This window comes from Protobothrops mucrosquamatus, unplaced genomic scaffold, assembly GCF_001527695.2.
Source record: "Protobothrops mucrosquamatus isolate PMUCROS unplaced genomic scaffold, P.Mucros_1.0 scaffold1, whole genome shotgun sequence".
Lineage (NCBI taxonomy): Eukaryota > Metazoa > Chordata > Lepidosauria > Squamata > Viperidae > Protobothrops > Protobothrops mucrosquamatus.
In genome coordinates this window covers 1,985,123-2,004,936 of record NW_015386388.1, presented here as the reverse complement: position 1 = coordinate 2,004,936, position 19,814 = coordinate 1,985,123, and the positions used below count along the sequence as shown (strand labels likewise).

General features: G+C 36.9%; 1 protein-coding gene across 2 annotated transcripts in view; it reads left to right on the top strand.

The window, feature by feature from the left end:
- Window positions 1–5,351, top strand: part of LOC107303057 (cell division cycle protein 27 homolog) — a 44,748-nt gene extending 39,397 nt beyond the window's left edge. For both annotated transcript variants that reach the window (XM_015832247.1, XM_015832246.1), the window contains exons 18-19: window positions 1,781–1,961; window positions 4,015–5,351. In XM_015832247.1, coding sequence (XP_015687733.1) covers window positions 1,781–1,961; window positions 4,015–4,097 — 264 coding nt within the window. In that variant the 3' untranslated portion in view covers window positions 4,098–5,351. The remainder of the gene's footprint in view (window positions 1–1,780; window positions 1,962–4,014) is intronic.
- Window positions 5,352–19,814: the final 14,463 nt, after the last annotated feature.

The following is a 19,814-nucleotide window of genomic DNA, read 5'->3' as shown; positions in this document are numbered from 1 at the left end:
CTGCCATCTATCTAATTCAATTGTATATCCAAAATTCCTTGTCCATTTTATCATTGTCTCTTTCACTTGTTCCTCCTCTAACTCCATATGTACTAGGTAACTAAACATTTTTTTATACATTTTTATTCTGTTCCCGTGAATATTTCATCTAACTCTGTTGGTCCCAAGTTAAAACCATCTGTTTTAACATCTTTTTCATATCAAGATTGTATTTGCGTTCTCATATACCAATCCATCTTTATTCCTTGTTCCTCTAATTGTTGTTTGGTTTTCAGCTCCCCCGTATCTGTTAGTAAGTCTTTATATCTTATAATATTTCCCCTATTAAGCATATTGGGGTGTATTAGCGCTTCTATAGTTGAGAGCCAATTTGGAATCTTCAAATAATGCTTTCTCTTTATTTTCTCCCAGACCACAAATAAAGAATTCCTTATATGGTGTCTCTGGAAATAGCTATATATTCTATTTTTCCCATACCATATGAAAGCATGCCATCCCAACTGCAAGTCATGTCCCTCTAATGTCAATAATCTTGTTTTCCTCAGTAAGATCCATTTTCTCATCCATGATAATGCTGCAGCCTGATAATACAATTCCCAATTAGGTAGACCAAACCCACCTCTGGGTCTTGTACCTTGTAACATTTTTAGATTAATCCTTGCCTTTTTCCCCTGCCAAATATACTTCAAGATTATTTTATTAAGCCCCTCAAAATATTTCTTATCCAATCTTATTGATACTGTTGAAAACAAAAACAATAATCGTGGTAATATATTCATTTTGATTATTGCAATCCTTCCCATTAATGATAATTGTACATTTTTCCATTTATCCAAATCTACTTCGGTTTGTCTTTTCAATTTGTGATAATTATCCTCTTTAATTGTTGTACATCTTGCTGTCAGGTGAATCCTTAAATATTTTACCTTCTTTACAATCTGTATATCTTGACATAGCCTGATTCTTTCAAGTTGGAAGAACTTTTAAAAATAAACCTTGGTGTTTTAAATCAAACCCAGAAATAGATTAGAACACAGTGATGTTGTTCAAGGACCTGTGGTGAGCTATGAGAATAATCATGAAGAAAAGGAGAAAGAGTCACAGTCTTTATCCTAAGGCAGGTCAAGGCAGTGGTCAATAGGAGAAATCTCAGCCCAGGCAGGAATGGAATTTGAAAAAGCATCTCAGTTTGGACACTCACTAATTCTCTTTAGGATAAAGACCGGAAGGAGAGAGGTATATTCAGACGTGCAAGATTCTGTTACTATAACCCTTTAATAAAAATAATTTTAGCATTCATGATTTTGGTGTTCAAGTCTGATCTACTTCAGTGAGATATTTTCCCTACTTCAGCCCCACTTAGCAATGCAGCAACTCTGTTTTCAAATTAAATGTAAATAATGATTAATATTTGAAGACAATCTCATATATAATGTGTACTATGTTGTTCCTTATTTTGGTGGGTTGGTGGGGAGTATAACCTCATCCAGAATTGATTGAAGAGAAATTTGCAATCTCTTCTGCTGCTGGATATCAGTATAGTATCAGTATTCCTCACTAGATATAGCAATCTCTCTCCATTTGTGGCATTTGATTTTTAAAAATATTTTTATTGTTTATAATCTTTGAGGGGAATAATAAGTGCCATTTAGGGGTATGACAGATGTCCTGGTAGACATCTGCCTACAAACTGTAAGTAAAAACTGTCTACAAAAAGCATTAAAATATATGAAGTAAAAATTCATACAAAGTTGACATAAGTACACTTTTTTTTTGTTAGGTTTATAAAAAGTTGGGGCAGACCCATCTTGCACTGATGAACTTTTCCTGGGCAATGGACTTGGATCCCAAAGGCGCCAACAACCAGATCAAAGAGGCCATTGACAAGCGGTACCTACCTGATGATGAAGAGCCTGTAACACAAGAAGAACAGATCAGTGAATGCTGTCCATATGAATCAGGTTGTTTTTTTATATTGGTTGTTTTATTTGTTCTTCTCTTGAGGTAAAAAGAGAGACATTCTATTTGAGTAATTTGAAAATACTGTCATAGCAACAATCTTGAAGTTTACCAATGCTGCTATTTTATATAGCATAGGCCCTAGTTTTGTGCAGGTTTCTTACAAGTATTTTAAAAATGCATTTTTCCCTTTCTTATGGTCACTCACTGTATCTTATGACTGGAAATAATTGAAAATGCTTTCTTATTTTTTTCCAAGTCTGAAGAGAAGCTTTGAACATTAAGCATCCCCTTCCTATACATAGCAAGCAAATTTATTTGAATATCATAACATTCTTGTCATTCTTCTCTTTGCCACTCTTAAAGTAAAGTACTTTACTTTAAGTAAATTGTAAAGTAAATATTACTTAAGCAGATGATAAAAGGTAAAGTTTCCTGAATAAAGCTCAATTCTTGCTGATTTCATGGATGTATCCATGAGGTCATCTTGGGAATGTTACAGAAATGGTTGCCACTGGAATGATTTTTTTCCCCCAGTCTATCCTATAGACCTGGTGTTTTCTGTGGTCTTCATGTATTAACTAGAATTACCTTTGTTTAGCTTTTTGAGATCAGCCAAGTTTGGCTGGGTACAGCTATGTAGCTGGGCATGCAAATTATAACACTGACATGAAATTAAATTTTGGACTAGTAAAGCGATCTGATCATTGCTTAGTAGGAACCTATCAAATAAGTGCAGCACCAAAACTGTCTGAAGTATCAGAGTTTAATTTCCTAAAAGGAACTCCCTTTAGCCTTATGCAAAAACTTAAGGAATTTCCTTAAGTTTTTGCATAAGACTTTAGCAAATAATACACAATATTCAAGCACAATACTACCAAGTTCGGAAAAGTTAGAACCACTAATGCTTCTCCTTTAAAAAGTGGCATCTTTACAAATTTAGGGGATGATCATTTAAGATGGAGATATGCAACTTATGTCAGTCTGATAGTTGCACAAGATTTTGTGTGGCCTGCTGAGAGCATTTCAAAAGCAGACTTGGTGAGGACTCACTTGGAAAGAGGTTTGAAGAGTTTAAAAGAATGTGATGGGTACCCTAAGATTTCTTTCCTGCCCCTTGACTTTAAAAATTCAAAATAAAAATAGTTCGCAATGCTTGGCTTTACCCACTCTAAAGGGATTCTGGTGGTACAAAAGGGATGATGGCAGATCATGTGGCTTCCAGGCTGTATTTTTTGCACTTCAGTGTAAGAGGTATAGAAAAAAACCCTGCAGCTGCTAGGCTTTCTTTCCCTGGCACATTAAAGGGAGTATGAAAATCAACTATGAATCCAAAGCACTAATTAAAATTTGATTTCTTTGATGTGATGTAATATAATGTCTAGAGAATTTGTTTAGGGCAAGAAAAGCTTAGAGTAATTCCAATCTCAATCTAATGGTGCTTTCTAAATGTGCTGCTGTGAAGTTATATGAGGAAGGAGGAAAAAGAAGGAAGGCATAAACTAATGTTAACCAACCAGGTAGCCTTAAGCAAGCTATTAGTTCCCCCACCACAAGGTTCACATTGTGGGCATTATGAATCTAACCAGCTTTACAGGTTGATTTATGATTTATAATTTATGATGAAAATCATTTACAATTCCTATGCTGTCTAAATGCTAAATGCCTGGTCTAATTACAACATATATCAAAACTATTTGAAAAACTGCATTATAGAATTGGGTCTGAAGCTATCTATGAGATCTGAATTCAAATAGGACCAGCTCACTCAAACACAATTAGTTCAGGTTCTAAGATTTTGCATGTAACTTTGGGAATTGCATAGTTTTTGAGCCTTGGAAAAAAGGGCATATTAGCAAGGAAAAAAGTCAGCAATTTGAATGAATGATTATATATAATTTTCCAAAAACTGGATTGGAACAATGTATAAATAAGATACAAAAAGTATATAATGGAAAACTAGTCTTCCCATTGTAGAATGTCATCCTTATAGCTTGTGAAATGTGCAAATAATATAAATAAATCTTATTTTTGTGTATTTTTTCTTTTTAAAAGTTGGCACAGATGAGTCTCAGGCCAGTAGCATGACTGACGCAGATGACACACAGCTCCATGCAGTAGAAAGTGATGAATTTTAACTCCCAAGTGGATTCTGAGTTTGGATGTTTGACCGACTCATTTTATTGGATTCTTCCTTTCCCTTCCTGCCACAGAGCCAGCATTGTTTTAATGATCCACTGATACCCCAGGCGCATCATTCATCAGATTTTAATTAATTCTGAATTAATGGCAGTGTATTTGAGGTCATATTTTCAGTCAAAATGATTGACTTCATCTTTGTAAACATGATTCTTCAAGGAGGAAATATTTTTTTCTAAAATCTCCTTTTTATTGACAACCCTATCATGGAAGATGAAATTTGCTGTACAGGAACTGGGAGATATGGGAAAGTAGCTGATGAAGCAGTTACTTGCTCTTTCCCCAGAAGAGTCTTAGTTTGGCTCTTTCCAAGAAGCAGAGACCTGCGCTTCTCCATTCCACACTCTTCAGAGATAATTGTGGAAGCACAGGACTGGAATGTGTTGAAGACATTTCTGCATATTATTTGACTGTAAATTAAATGCCAGAGAATATAAATGACCTTAAAATGACTTTTTCTCTTGTGAACACTTTACAGAAAATATAAAATCCGGTGTCCCTCCTTTAGATTTATGAACTTGCCAGGATAGAGACTTCCACAGAATACTTTAGTATTCTACCAAGAAGTTAACTTCATCAGGCTAACTTCCAAATCATCATTTGTTCGTATTTGTATACCATTCAGCTCAATAACATGATGTTGCTCATCATGTGCTCCTTGCAATTGCACCTGACAGTTCAAAAAAAAAATCAAAGTGCTGTTGCAATTATTAATTCCTAGAAAAGAAATAAATGTGTAGATTTGCAGTGTTGAAAAATGCAATGAAATAAATTCACAATGACAGAATGCCAAGATGACAATGGAAGCCTTAATCCAATCAAACCTTACAATGGTGGTGCATCCCCCCATCTATTTACAGCAGTGTTCCCTTCAAAAAATATTTTGTAAAGTGTTGTCTGAATGAACAGATGCAAAAAAATTGTGCAATTATCTGTCTTCTTTTGGGGAGGGTTGGGTTGGGGTTTTTTTATCCTGTAAGTTTTACGTACTTCCTCTATAATGTCTTGTAGAAATATAGATCCCAGATGGCTATTTCTCTGAGAAAAGAAGTTAAGCTGTATTAACAAAGCCAGTTTTTTCCTCCTTTGTAGCATTCCTGCAACAAAGGTGGTTGGCTTTTATGCAGTGACCATCAAGAAAGTGTATGATAACCTTACAGTTTTAAAGAGCAAATTATGCACAATAAAATGGTTTAAATTTTATTAAATCGTATTGTAAGTTCTTGCATATTTTAATTTTAGTCTATTTTTACAAGGCCTTCATTATACATATTAATAAGACACAATTCTCTAAATGCCAGCTCTTTGGTAGCTAAAATGCAACAGTCACATGCTAGAGAGGGTAACAGCAGATTTCTAGAAATGTCAGGGCTTCTGTGTGGATTTTTTTTAAGGGGTCACTACAGCCCATCCAAAATCTAGGCTAAGAAAGTTTAAGATGCCATCCGGGAGTGGTAATGTAAAAAAGAATGGAAAGACTTGAAAATCAAATAGTGAATATTTCACCTTTTATTCCCTTTGTTAATGCAGCCTACATTAGGCCAACAAAGTCCTAGGCTACATTAACAGAGGGATGAAATCAAGATCACATGAAGTGTTAGTACCGTTTTGTAATGCCTTAGTAAGACTGCACTTGGAATATTACATCCAGTTTTGGTCATCACAATATAAAAAAGAAGTTGAGACTCTAGAAAAAGTGCAGAAAGCAACAAAGATGATTAGGGGACTGAGGCTAAAACATAACAAATTGGTTGCAGAAATTGGGTATGTCTAGTTTAATGAAAAGAAGGACTAGTGGGGACATGATAGCAGTGTTCCAATATCCCAAGGAGTTGCCACAAAGAAGAAGCGGTCAACCTACAGTATTCTCCAAAGCACCTTAAGGCAGGACAAGAAGCAATGGATGGAAACTAATCAAGGAGAGAACCAATTAATACTAAGGGGAAATTTCCTGACAGTTAGAACAACTAATTAGTGGAACAACTTGTCTCCAGAAGTATTCAAGAAGCTCCAAGGTGTTCTTGTGAAAGAATATGAATGTGAATTCTAAGAAGTGTAAACAGGAAAAGGGACAGGCTCTTGGCTTAAGAAATGCCATGTCATATGTTATTGTGAGAAACAAGGCTCACATTCAAATTGTTGGAAATAACAAAGTTTATTAGAACTTTTGCAAAGCTGGTGGATCTCTAAGCATACAAGCAAGAGAGAGAGAGAGACCACACCTAATTACATATCTCAGCAGTTTAAATACATTTCTTTCCCTGGCCGCTTGTCCATCCTTCTCAGGCCCAGTTGATAGGCCCAGGTCAGTCACATGCTAACAATTCGCCTATCATTTACCATCACACCTAAATGTTTAAAGTTAGTTAAGCCCTTATTGTCATCCAAACTTGCTAAGCACTCAGCCCTTTCATTTCTCACCTCTTTGGTATTCCCTTATCAGCTCTCTTGTTTATCTGTACAATTCAGTACCTGGTACATATCTCAAGCCAGAAGCTGTGCACATCATTGCCTAACAGGGTTCATACATCGGTTAAACATGGCTGTGCTTTGGATATGTAGTAGTGTGTAATTATACTTTAAAATACTAACTCTAGGTAATTTGAACAAAAAATAAACCTTATCATTCATAAGCGATATGCTAGTCTACATTATGGAAAATTACAACTTATTACATTATATCTCACATTATCATATTGGAAACTATCCTGTTTTTTCTAATATACCCAGATTTCCTGATCTTAAATTATGATATGTAGCCTGCAATGATATGTAGTCAGCAAACAACCCATTAATTTACCACCAATAAATTCAGAAGGAATACCACTAGAAAAAGTTGAAAGGATCACGCACCTCGGTTCTAATCTACATGAAAGCTGGGACATGACCACTGAAGTAAAGAAAAGGATGGAGAAAGCTCGAACAGCATTCTTCAAAATGAAAGAGGTCTTCTGCAGTCATGATATAAGCCTAAGACTGAAAATCAGGCTTGTCAGATGCTATATTTTTTCTGTCCTGCTCTATGGAGTAGAGTTGGTCTCTGACAGAAGGCTACCTGAAGAGACTAGAAGCATTTGAAATGTGGATTTACAGGCGGCTGTTACGTATAAGCTGGGTTGACAAGATCAGAAATGGGGAGGTGATAAGCACCTGGGAAAGCCAAGGAAAATCATCAAAACAATTAAAAAACAAAAATTAGAATATTTCGGACGTGATGCCACACCCAAAAAATATGGCATACTCCATTTAATCCTCCAGGGAAAGATCGAAGGCAAATGAGGTCCAGGCAGAAAAAGAACATATATGGCTTCAAAATCTAAAGGACTGGTTTGGACAAAACTCAGCAGCACTTTTTCATGCAGCTGTTGATAAAAACAGGATCGCCAACATGATCGGCAACGTCCGATAATGGATATGGCACAAGAAGAAGAAGCCTGCAATACAGAATTTTACAATTTAAGCTCAATGTTTTAAAAATGGGACAGGATGTTCTTTTAAAGTTATCAAAACGGGATTGAAAGAATGTAATTATGCAAACTAAAATTTTGGAAAACTTGTTGTACAAGATAGCTTAGTAGAATTTCCTTCAATTTCCTTCATGATATTGGATGAAAGAAGAATAAGGTATTTTAACTTGAGGTAAACTAAAATAAAGATGTGCAACTTTACAAATATTGTTTTTTAAGAGTAGAAATCTAGTGATACAATATATCTAGCATTGGAAAAAAATGATATCTTGAGAAATTAGGCCATTCACTAACCAGATTCACCCATAAGCCATAATATGGTTTGTTTGATTTTGACTTAGGATGTTGTGTATACTCGGCCAATTGTGCTTCATTTGGAGCCAGTGAAGAGAATGAGATGCCTGTGAGATTTTTCTGCTTCAGCTCCCCAATCCCTGACTTACGTTATACATGAGCATCTACTGTAGAAGTGGGGTGCGAGGTGAGGCAATGTATGTGATGTCATAAACCCTCTGACTTACCCAATAACTACTACTGGGATACAAATACAAAACCCTAGGACTGTATTGTCACAACACGATTTGATGTTTTCCTCATCTTGATTGATAGCAGACTCCTGTGCACTTTGGCTTGATAAATTAAATTAGAAAAACCAAACCTTTGGTATAAATTCTAGGACAGTGGTGGCGAACCTATGGCACGCGTGCCAGAGGTGGCACTCAGAGCCCTCTCTGTGGGCACACAGGCCATGCCCTGGAGATGGCAACTGTCCCTCTTCAACCAGCCACCCACTAACTCGCCAAGGTCCCACATGGCCAGATGCATCCTAGCACCCATGTGCTCGCTGGCCTCTGTGTGCAGAGGTCGATGGTGTCAGGCAGCAGCCACCCCTGCCCCTGCCACACCTTGCCCTGGGACAACGGCACCCCCGCCCTGCCTCATCTTGCCTCGCCTCACCCCGCAGGACGAGCCTCCTGCCCACCGCCCCACCTGCCAGAGACCCCCTGGATCTCCCCCAAGCCTGCCCGGCCCCCACAGGCATCCGTTCCCACGAGCAACATCGAGGTGATCATGCCCACCTTGGTCACTCCCATCCAATCTGCCATGACCACCACAGCCACGCCCACCCAGTGGGCCACGGCCACTTGGCACCCGGCGATAAATAAGTGGGTTTTGGGTTGCAGTTTGAGCACTCGGTCTCTAAAAGGTTCGCCATCACTGTTCTAGGAGATCAGGTCTGCTGAATTAGCATCACCAATGTATATATTAAGTGTGATATCTACATAGAGATTTAGAGCTCAGTATATAATGCTTATTGTACTTTTACACAAAATAATAAGTATCCTACTAATATTTTATTGTAAATTATGTGTGCTATTCACTTGCTACTTCACATTTTGGTCCTTGACCATAATAGACAGCTGGAAAGTTTGGTTTTCATAAAACATGTAGGGCAATTTGACATCCTGTCTGGTGATGGCTATATTTTAGGAGCTTTTCAAAGATGAAGATAATATCTATATACTGCTAAAACTCTTGGGATTGTAACTTTTAACTGGGTGAAACAATGCATCATATGGCAAAACTTTTCATCCAAGGTAACTAAAATGCGATAACTTACAGAATACATCTACAATCTAAAACTCACGATTCCGTAGATTGAAATTTGGGAAATTTTATAAAGCATTTTATGACATAATACAAAATGTCATAAAACATTTTCTCTGCTCAGCTCCTCGTGTGTGATGGTTCTATACAGTTCAACATGGCCTACTTTCAAGGCAAAGAGATGTCTGAATATCTCCCTGAATTTTTGAGAATTCTTTCAATGAAGACAGTGCTCTGTCATCGCTGAAGGCATTAAGAAATCTGGTAAGGAAATATCTATGAAATGATGACCTAGCAGATCATGATTGTCACAGAATTCCAATATACTGTGCCTACTGTTGTTGGTGACTATTCAACTCTTCACTAAAAACAACCACCCTCCACTATTGATGTGATTACAGAAAAGAAGTTTACTGCTACTTTAATGTAGTCATATCTTGATTTACTTCTAAAAAGCTTAGATGGCACAGCTAATCTATTTTTTTCTCATAATTTTGCAAAATGTGTTAGCCCACAATTATTCTGCAGGAACAATTATCCTCCAGTTATCATCGGATGAGCTTTATGGCCTAAAGGAATTTGAATTATGGATTCCCACATCCAACAATCTAATTGCTATATCATACTGTTATTCATGTCCAGACACATGACCAGCGTTACTGGATTTTGCCATTCCTCAGTCTGAAGTGAACATTATTAATAAGGTCAGTGCTATCTAATTTCTGTCTATCTTTAGTTTTGCTCTACTCAGAAACCTGGATTATTGGCTTGAAGATTAAAAAAATTAAAGAAATAGTAAATGGAGAAGGGCAATATGTTTAAATCATTGTTGCGTTCATTCTTTATCTTAGCAGTTATAGGAACACTTCAAGATATATATCAAAATGTCATTAAGTAGACTTCCGATTTGCTGCGCTGCCGCCATGGATGCCTGGGAGATGAGCCTCGTCTCCCCTGTCCACTTTTGCATCGCTGGGGGATCCTGAAAAGGGTTGAAAGTTGCCCCATAGAGGTGATCAGCAAGGAGGGACTCTCGCTGGATCACAGGAGAGCTGTAGCTCTCTTGCTGGATCACGGGAGAGTGGTAGCTCTCCAGCTGGAGCCGGCGATCCCTCCAAACTGGCGGACAAAAGACCAGCCATAGAAATATGGCTCATTACTAGGCTGCAGACAGCCAAAGTCACACTCACCATCTGGCAACTTCAAAGCAGTGTGGAAAGGACTGGGTGACATCTACCTCTCTTAAATCCTAATTGCTTTCTGTACCTTCACAAGCTGCTAAAGTACTTTCCCCCCTGTGGAGAGGGAAGGGAGATTTCAGTTCTCTCTCCAGACACAGCAGTGACTGACTACCCAGGGAAGTTTAAAACGTTGAAAAAACAACTGGATCCTAATTGGGAATCTATTTCTTAGAATTTGTGGATTAAAAGACTCTTTATTTTCTATTTCCTATTTTTCTTCAATTTTTATTCCCTATTTTTACTGAAGATCTGGGCTTTTTTTAAAAAATAGAAGAAAAAATTGAGAAGATTAAAATAACTTTGGAGAAACATCTTGTGGCTAAACTTGATAGTGCAATCTGTTACTGTATAAAAGAGACTTGGCTGACAGCCCAGAAAATAGATAAGATATTTGCAACCTTCAGATGCTCAGCTGTGCTCTTTATTGAATGGAATTCTTGAATGTAAAGTCTTTTAGTTTAAATATACTATTATGGAGGAAGATCAGAAAGGGATCTTCCTTATGGAAGAAGAGCAGGACCAAACTCTTCGTCTGTTGAAAGAGATTCTTCAAACCTTAATTACAGCTGGTGATGAAATAAGAAGCTACAAAAAAAAAAAAAAAAAGACAGCCTGGACATGCAAAAGCAAATTATGACTATAACTAAAGAATCATCTACGCAGGATACTACAGAAAAAGTGGAACAATTAAATATCATGACAGAAGACTCAACTGCTCAACAAATACACACAATGGAAAATATAGAAAAGAAATTGACAAAAGGGAAAGAGGTAAAGACTTCCTATTTAAAGCAGAAGGAGCCTGAGGACTTAAAAGGAAAACAAATGGAAGAGAAGATAAACAGTTCAGGAAATAGAAAGAAGAAAAAGACCTTCTGGATCTGCTAATCCTCTTTAAAAAATGGCAACTGGATGGTTATTTCAACGTCAAATAATAGATATAACAACCCAAGGAGAATTGCTCGATGATCCCAAAGCAAGGACATGGAATATGATTTGGCAAAGAAAGAAAGCTAGAGTAAGACTCAAAAAGAGTGAGGTTTTGATTTATAGATGAGATTTAAAATAGAATATACTTAAATAGATAAGATGGGTATTATGAGAACTTAAAATAGAATATAATTAAGTAGACAAGATGTGTACTTTGAATATAAGATATTGTTATGAGTTGAGATAAAGAAAATTTTGATCAAGTAAAACTTAGAAATATAAAACACTAACAATTAAATTTGAATATCGATTTGTGCATAAAGGTCTTGTAAAGATGATTAAGACACATATAAACTAAAACTTCATTGATGAAAGCAATAAATATGTCTGTATGTTTTAAAATTGTTGTTATTGTTGTTAATTGCGAAGTCGTGTCCGACCCATCGTGACCCCATGGACAATGTTCCTCCAGGTCTTCCTATGTTTTAAAATAGAATATACTTAAATGGATAAGATGTGTATTTCGAATATAAGATGCTGTTATGAGTTGAGACAAAGAAAATTTTGGTTATATAAAACTCAGAAGTTAAAAGATTAATAGGTTAATTGGAATATTGACTTGTGCATAAAGATTGTGTAAAGATGATTAATATATATATAAGTTAAAACCTTATGGATGAAAGTAATAAATATGTATTTATGTAGCAGTAAGGGGAAAAATTATTAGATCTAAATATGAGATAGTAGGTATAAAGAGAAAGAGAGAGGAAGTATTAAATGCAGAAATAAAAGAAATTTTGGCCATTAAATTTAAGATTTTAAGGTATTTGAGAATTATTAGAAAATAAGAATACTATTATTGCATTATTTACTTGTTGATGTAGATGGTGAGAACTTATATGATAAGATGTGTATCCTGAATATTAGGCTTTGGGAGGAATGGTGATAAAGGAATTGGAGTCATTTAAAGTGTGGAAATGATAATTATTAAATACTAAATTTAAATATTAATGGAAAATTAAAACTGAGAAAAATTGATTAGGTCATTGATTGTCCAAAGACTGAAAGTTAAAACAACTAAGATATATATTAACTAAAAATTATTAATAAATGTTAGAAAGTTACTTTCTATTTGATTGACAGAACAAGAATTGTATTAGTTAAAATATGAGACAGTAGGGCTTCCGGTTTGCGATCGGGGCGCCAGCGTGCGTGCGGAGAGACTGCTCTCTCTTCCGTCTGTCAGAAGACCCTGGAAAGGGTCGAAAGTCACCCTGGAGGGGCGACCACCGCTGAGAAGGACCCTTGATTGATCGCGGAAGGGCGGCAGCCCTTCCGTTTAGATCCGAGGCACCTCCTTTGGGCCGACGAAGAAAAGATCGGCCATTAACATGGCCGATTACCAAGCTGTTCCAGCCGAAAGCCCAAAGCACTACTAAGCACGATGAAAGCAACGTGGAGAAATTGGGTGAGACTTTACCTTACCTTTCCTGCTTCCCAACTACTTTCCTGTAAAAGCCTTTGGAAATATCTTTTTTTCCTCTCTCAATTCTGTGGCTCCTGCCTACTTTGGAAATATAAAGCAAGGGGAAAAAAAGAACAACTAGACTAAATGACTAAATATTTGGACTTGTAATTTCTGGATACCTGGGCTCCCAAAAAGTTATTTATTCTTACAGAGACTTATTGTTTTGCTTGTTTGCTAAGCTGGGGGGGGGGGGGAGGAATATTTCTTTCTTCCTTCTTTGAACCAGATAAAAGCTTAACTTTGCATGTTACTGGGGACATCTTGTGGCGAAATTTGGTATAGCAAATACCAAATTTTTTTTGACTGGGAAACTTGTGAGACTAAAATTTGTCCTTGACATTATCAAAAAAGATAAGAACCTGAAACAGCTGGGTGGTGAAAATAATTCTCTATAGTGGAGGTGGACATTTATTGATTTTTATTAAAAATAGCCTCCACTAAAGGACTATCTATAAATACTACAGAAATGGAGGAGTACCACCCACAGCTTAACTTCAAATTTATACTTGAAAAAATCTTAGAGGCTACTGAGCTAATGAATTCCAGACTGAAAGATATACGCGCCTCCTTAAAGCTACAAAATGCAGCCCCGACTTCAATAGATGAATTTACAATCCAAAAGGCAACAGAAGAAGAAGGAATTAACACTAAAGTGGATTTTAAAGAATACCAGCTACAATTTACTCAGAACTCTGATACCCAAACTTTGATTTCATCCAAAGAATCTGCAATTTCAACAGCAACAGAAACTGAAGAAAGTAACACTAAGACGGAAGGTGCTGAAGACTTACATACACAGTACACTGAGAATTCAGATAACCCAGATGACCAAATAACAACTATAACATTGAATATGACTTTTTACCTAAATCAGCTGAATTCAGAAGAAGAAGACCAGCCTGAACTCATGACAAATATACTAAGCCAAATATGGAGACTCAAACTATCTGGCCAACAATCTAATGACTATGAAGGGACTAGCTTCGTTGACAGGTTGATAACTGGATGGTCTCCCTTGATTTAAATGACATATGCAGGAATGAAGGAAGATCCATCTGAGGATTTAAAAGCTCTGTTATGGAAGCCTGTCTGGCACAAAAGGAAGGCCAGAGTTAGACTTTAAAAATGGTTTTCTTTATGTGACCTTTAATGGAAGAGCCTAAAATCTCACTTAACGAGCTAAGGAGATTTTAAAAGATATTAATCAATTTAATATCCAGGATTTATACCTATAAGGGAAATAAATTAGTTACTAGAATAATAGTTTTGAATTATAATATAGAAGATGGATTCAGAGGATAAAGGTTATTTTATTAGTAAGTGATGATATTAGAATGATAAGTAGAATATGATTGTGAAATAAACTAAGAATTTATTTGAATAAATAATAAGTGTATTTTAGACATAACTATTCTGTAATGAACTAAGGGAACCGTGGGCTATCCGAAACCTAAATACTATGGACATTAAGCCAACTGGAATACTGTAATTGAAATTAGATAAAAGTTAAAAACAGGATCTGGAGGCATATAAGTCAAAGTTTGTTGATAAATGTTTCAAATGATTGAGTTATAACTAGCAATGTATTAACTTGAATGTGGTATAATAACTAAGGGAAACAGGAAATTTTTGATGATGTAAATTGACATATGTATGGAAAAACTTGTTATTGCATTATGAATCCTTAATACCTGAAGCTTTGTAAAAATTGAAAATTAATAAAACTTGTTTTTTTTTAAAAAGAGACAGTAGATATTAAGGGAGAAAGAGAAGGAATGGGGATTGTAACAATTTGAGATCTGTACTAATGATATCTATGTGTAATAGAATTATTGTACCCAGCTGCCACGTTTGCTTTCAAATATTTAAATGTAATATTAGAAAATCAATAAAAATTTACAAAAAAATAAAAACAAAATGTCATTAAGTAGCATCAATTTTAGTATTTACGGCTTTGCCTTCCAAATAGATAATCTGTTTTATTTCTCTTCATTATATTCAAAGCATTTGATAGCTTGGAGTGCCAATTCAAGAAACAATAACTACATATTTCTATTTATATATGACATTGATCTACCAATGTATTAAACTTTGATGATGTATTGCAGGAGTGTCAAACTCAATTTCACTGAGGGCCGCATCAGCATTGCGGTTGCCCTGGGGGGGGCGGGTAGGTGTGGCCAGAGTGGGTGCAGCTTACTGGGTGGGCGTGGATGGAGTGGGTGTGGCCTACTGGGTGGGCGTGGCCAGTTCTACATCATTCGCGTCAAGGGTGCCTATGGGGGCCTGGGCAGGAGTGGGACAGATCTGAGTGCCTCTGGCAGAAGAGGGTGGGACCAGGACAAGTGCCAAGGCATGGTCCACCGGGGCAAGTACCAAAATGGCCACCACAAAATTGTACATTGGCTCCCGGCTGGCCTGGGCCAGGGCCAAGGCAGTGGGGGCCGTTCTCTCACTGTTTCCAGGATGGCTTCGCGGGCCACATGAAACCACTTTGCGGGCCACATCCGGCCCCCGGGCCTTGTGTTTGACATGTCTGATGTATTGCTTCTAATAAGAGTTTAGCCAATCAGAATTTAATTCAACAAACCATTGTTAAGCAAATCTGGGAAGATATGTGAGTCAGGCTATTAATTTGCAAAAATCAACTTTACTTTGATGTGGTACAAAAAGCTAGTCTTCCTAATATCACCATTTCTGCTCTGTGGTCTTGAGCTTCTGCCAATCGAAATTAGAGCTAATCAGCAATTAAAGTGATCTACAGTTATGGAATTTAGGATAATCTTTTTGCATCAGATGTTAAGATAGTATGATTAAACCATTAAAATAATTGAGAATACATGGAAAGATCCTAGCCTATTATGTATCAAGGTGAAATTCTTCAGGCGGTGTCATGGTTTTTCCTAAGCTTACTTTTCTGGTCTGATGTGTTATTTAAACCTAGAGGTGGGAAAGTTTTAATCTAAGATTATTTTTCCCTGGTGTCCTTTAGATATACAGAGGACAGGCAGAGGCTGTCACCACAGACCAACTGCATTGTTTCCACAGTTTTTGAAATTATTCCTCTGTCCACCTCTAAAGGGGTAAAATAAATATAAGAAATTTGAAAATAGGGTTACAAGATCTGCAACCTAAATCTGGTAAGGAGGAAGACTTATGGGTGGTGGGCTAATCCTTCCCCCATCCAATTAATAATAGTTCTGATCTATTTTTACTTCTTTAAAATATATATATTTTTTAGAATTTAAATCAAAAGAAATATTGGCTATCCAATTATTGTGAAGATGGCTAAATTTGGCCAAAATGACCTGCAAACCATCACTGCTATGGTATGTCCTATCATCTGGCAGGCTATAGATCAGGGGTGTCAAACTCGCAACATCATGTGATGTGTTGCAACATGTTGTGACTTTTTTTCCATTGCCGGCAATGGGGTGGACACGGTTTTGGCATGATGCATCTGGCCCGTGGGCCAGCAATTTGACATCCTTGCTATAGATGGTCAATTAGTTCTGTCATTATAAATTTGGAACTGGCATGGTCTGTGTACATTATTTAAGCATCTTAATTATTTACCAGTACAGAAATCCCTCTTATATGTAGCAACTATTTTGTGAATGAGAAAAGATTTAAAAAGATAATGATCACTCTGTTCCTTTAATTTCCCTATAACACTATTTAGACAGAAAAGTATATTTATAGTTACGATAATGCTTGTAAGATACATTACATGCTTTTGATCAATTGGGCTGCATTTCATGAAAGCTGTGACATGACTGCATTTAAGATTTCATAAGAACTTTTATTTGGATTTTTTTCCCTGAGAGACTTGGCTTTTAAAGTTCATTACTTTGATTTAGATTCCCAAGACAAGAGTATCTCAATGAAAGACAAGCAAAATGAATGAATAACCTCAGTGACATTTTATAATTGTATTTGTCAAGGCCTCTTATCATTAAATGGAATAATGTTAATGTAGTTGGCAATATGTCTTAAATGAATATGCCTTACCCAACCCCTTCCCTAATTTCATTGCTAAAGTTGAATGGCTGAATGGTTAAACTTCAAATCTAAATAATTGTTTTTGTAATGGGATTGTGCATTAAAGAATGGAGATGAGAACAATGTATTTCTCACAAGCATCTTGTTTCCCCTTTCCATCCTAACTCTTCCCTAAGTTTATTTATTCATTAAATTTTTATCCCACCTTTATTAAGTAATACAAGATGACAAATAGACATAATATTCCTTCTTCCTCTTCTTTCCCCAACAACAATCCTATGCAGTGAGTTGGCCTGAGTGAGATTGACTGGCCTAAAGTCCCCAGCTGATTTCATACCTAGAACTCACAAACCTCCTGGTTTCTAGGTCAGCACTTTAATCACTACAGCATGAAAAGGAATCCAAGAAAATGGCCTTTATTCTCCTTCCAATGACATCACTGGTTGGCTTCTTATAGTCCCTGGAAGGCTAGGCAGTTCCAGTTCTTAACAACTTCAGCATTGCCTCCCTGATCTTAAGCATAGGCAACTAGTTTTCAGGTTTTAAGTAAACAGTTAATGTGATTGGTTGGGCTTTGCATATTCTGCAAGCTCAGATATTTTGAATTGTAACCTTGTAGCTTATTTATTTACTTGTTAATAACCAGTTTTAATTGGATGGCATGGTGATAGTAATATGTCTTAATTTAATATTTAATTTGAGTTACTACTGGAGGAATGTAGAATGGCCCAAATTACAATATCACAGTATAATAATTAAAACAGTTCTGTTTGCAATTTGATTCAGATACATTAGCATTTTAAACTCATAAATTGTTGTGAATAATGGTATGTACTTGGAATGATTTTAGAGTTTAATACCATTTCCCTGAAAGTAAGGCCTAACCCGAAAATAAGCCCTAGCTTGTTTTGGGGGGTGAGCCTAATATAAGCCCTACCCCAAAAATAAGCCCTAGTTTAAAAATCAAGCTAGGGCAGGGGTGGGGGTGTGTGGATCTGCCCCACGTGCCCCCACACTCACTTACCTTGCAGCTAGGCCTCTCCTTGCCGACCCACTTCTTCTGAGGTTTCTTCTGCAGCCAGGCCAGCGTTTCTTAGTCACAGGCTTTCCGGAAGGCCTCTGTAGCCAAGAACCAAGCTATGGATTCAGTTCATAGCTCGGTTCTGCAAGACATCTGCAGCCGAGGACTGAATTGAATCCATAACTCAGTACTCGGCTGCAGAGGTCTTCCAAAAAAGCCTGACTGCAAAATGCAGGCTGGAATGCAGCTGCAGAATGAAGTTGCACCTTCAGTCCAAGAAGAAGTGGACCTGCTGGGTGGGGCTGTTGGTGCCGGAGGCAAGTAAGACATCCCCCAAAAGTAAGACCTGGTGCCTCTTTTGGAGGCAAAAAAAATAAGACCTGGTCTTATTTTGGGGGAAACACAGGTAAATAGAGTACTGCTTTTGAAGAGTGTTACTAGATGCATTAATTATGGAATGGGTGCTTGGAATATTAACAAATCAATGGGTTAGAGTTAAAAAACATGAAATATGTTTATGATATTATGATGATTAATTCAAAAGTATTTTTCACATTTATTAAACACCTTAGAGGGTTTTTTTAAAAAAAGGATTGTCACCGTTACACTGGACGTATAGAATAGGCACGGGGACACTTACAATATGCATGTATCCTGCTATTGCCCCATTGTCATTTAATATCTGTAAGTCTGATACTATGGTATTACAAATGAATGAGGTGGGAATGGGATTCTTAAGTGTGTGTAGTTAAAAAAAATGGGATGGAAGCAGAAATTATTGGTTTCTGGTTGAATGTGGCTTGAAAATGAAAACTACCAAGAAAGAAGTAGGTGGAGGCAGCAGCGTGGCCAAACAGAGAGAAAAAAAAACACCAGAATCTGATTTCAAAACAAATACCGTATATGAAAGAAGGGTGAAAGGAATGGAAGGAGGGGGAACTATGAAGCAATGTATGAATGTGTTGGATGAAAAAATGAATTGTGGAAAATGAAAAATGTTGATAAAAATTAGATTTAATCCATTTCCTTTCTTTTTTTCTTTTTTAATTTCTTCCACTCGCTATTTCCTATTCTTTTTTTGTACTTTGCATTATGTTGCTTATCTAAAAAGAGAGTAGCACAACGAATATGTATGTAGGCAACAAAAAATAAAAGTAGGGATATTTATCATATTTTTAGGCTTCTTTCTTTTAAAATATATTACAGAGGACCACGGGCTTGGCTAAAATAAAATAATAAAATAAAAAATCCTTGCCAGGGAGACCAGCTAACATCCCTTTACTTTGTCTCACCATACTGGATTTCTGTACCTTTACTTGCAAATCTTATAAAAAACCCATTCTGCCTCCTTTCCTCACTGCAAGCAAGCACTGCCTGATTGGTAAAGTTGAATATGCCACCTTTTCCTCCCTCTTTTTAAGAGAGTGGTGGTGTACTGTGTATATGTGAAACCCAGTTGCACTTCCCTTCTTCTTATCCAGAAGTCATCTTTTTCTCCTTCCCCATCTATCTGAGGGAGTATCCTATTGGAATGCTTTTCTGGCAGTGTTGCATTTCAGTGGGTCCTGAGTTGCTTACATTCAAAAGACTGTTAGGTATGATTTGAAGAAACATTGTAGAGGATCGGGTTAAAGGCCCTGCCTTGCTAGGTATTGCCACAATTTTATACTCTCAACGTACACTCCCCCCCCCAAACCTTCGGGAAACACAAGCAAAGGGAGGGATAAATCCGAGATATCGGCATCCAACCGGCCTTCGACCCCGCCCCTTGTCTGTGACCGACAATTTCTCGACCAACCACGTCTGACTCTGTCCTTTGCGAAGCCAATGAGAAGGGAGGAGGGCGGAAGACTTCCCAC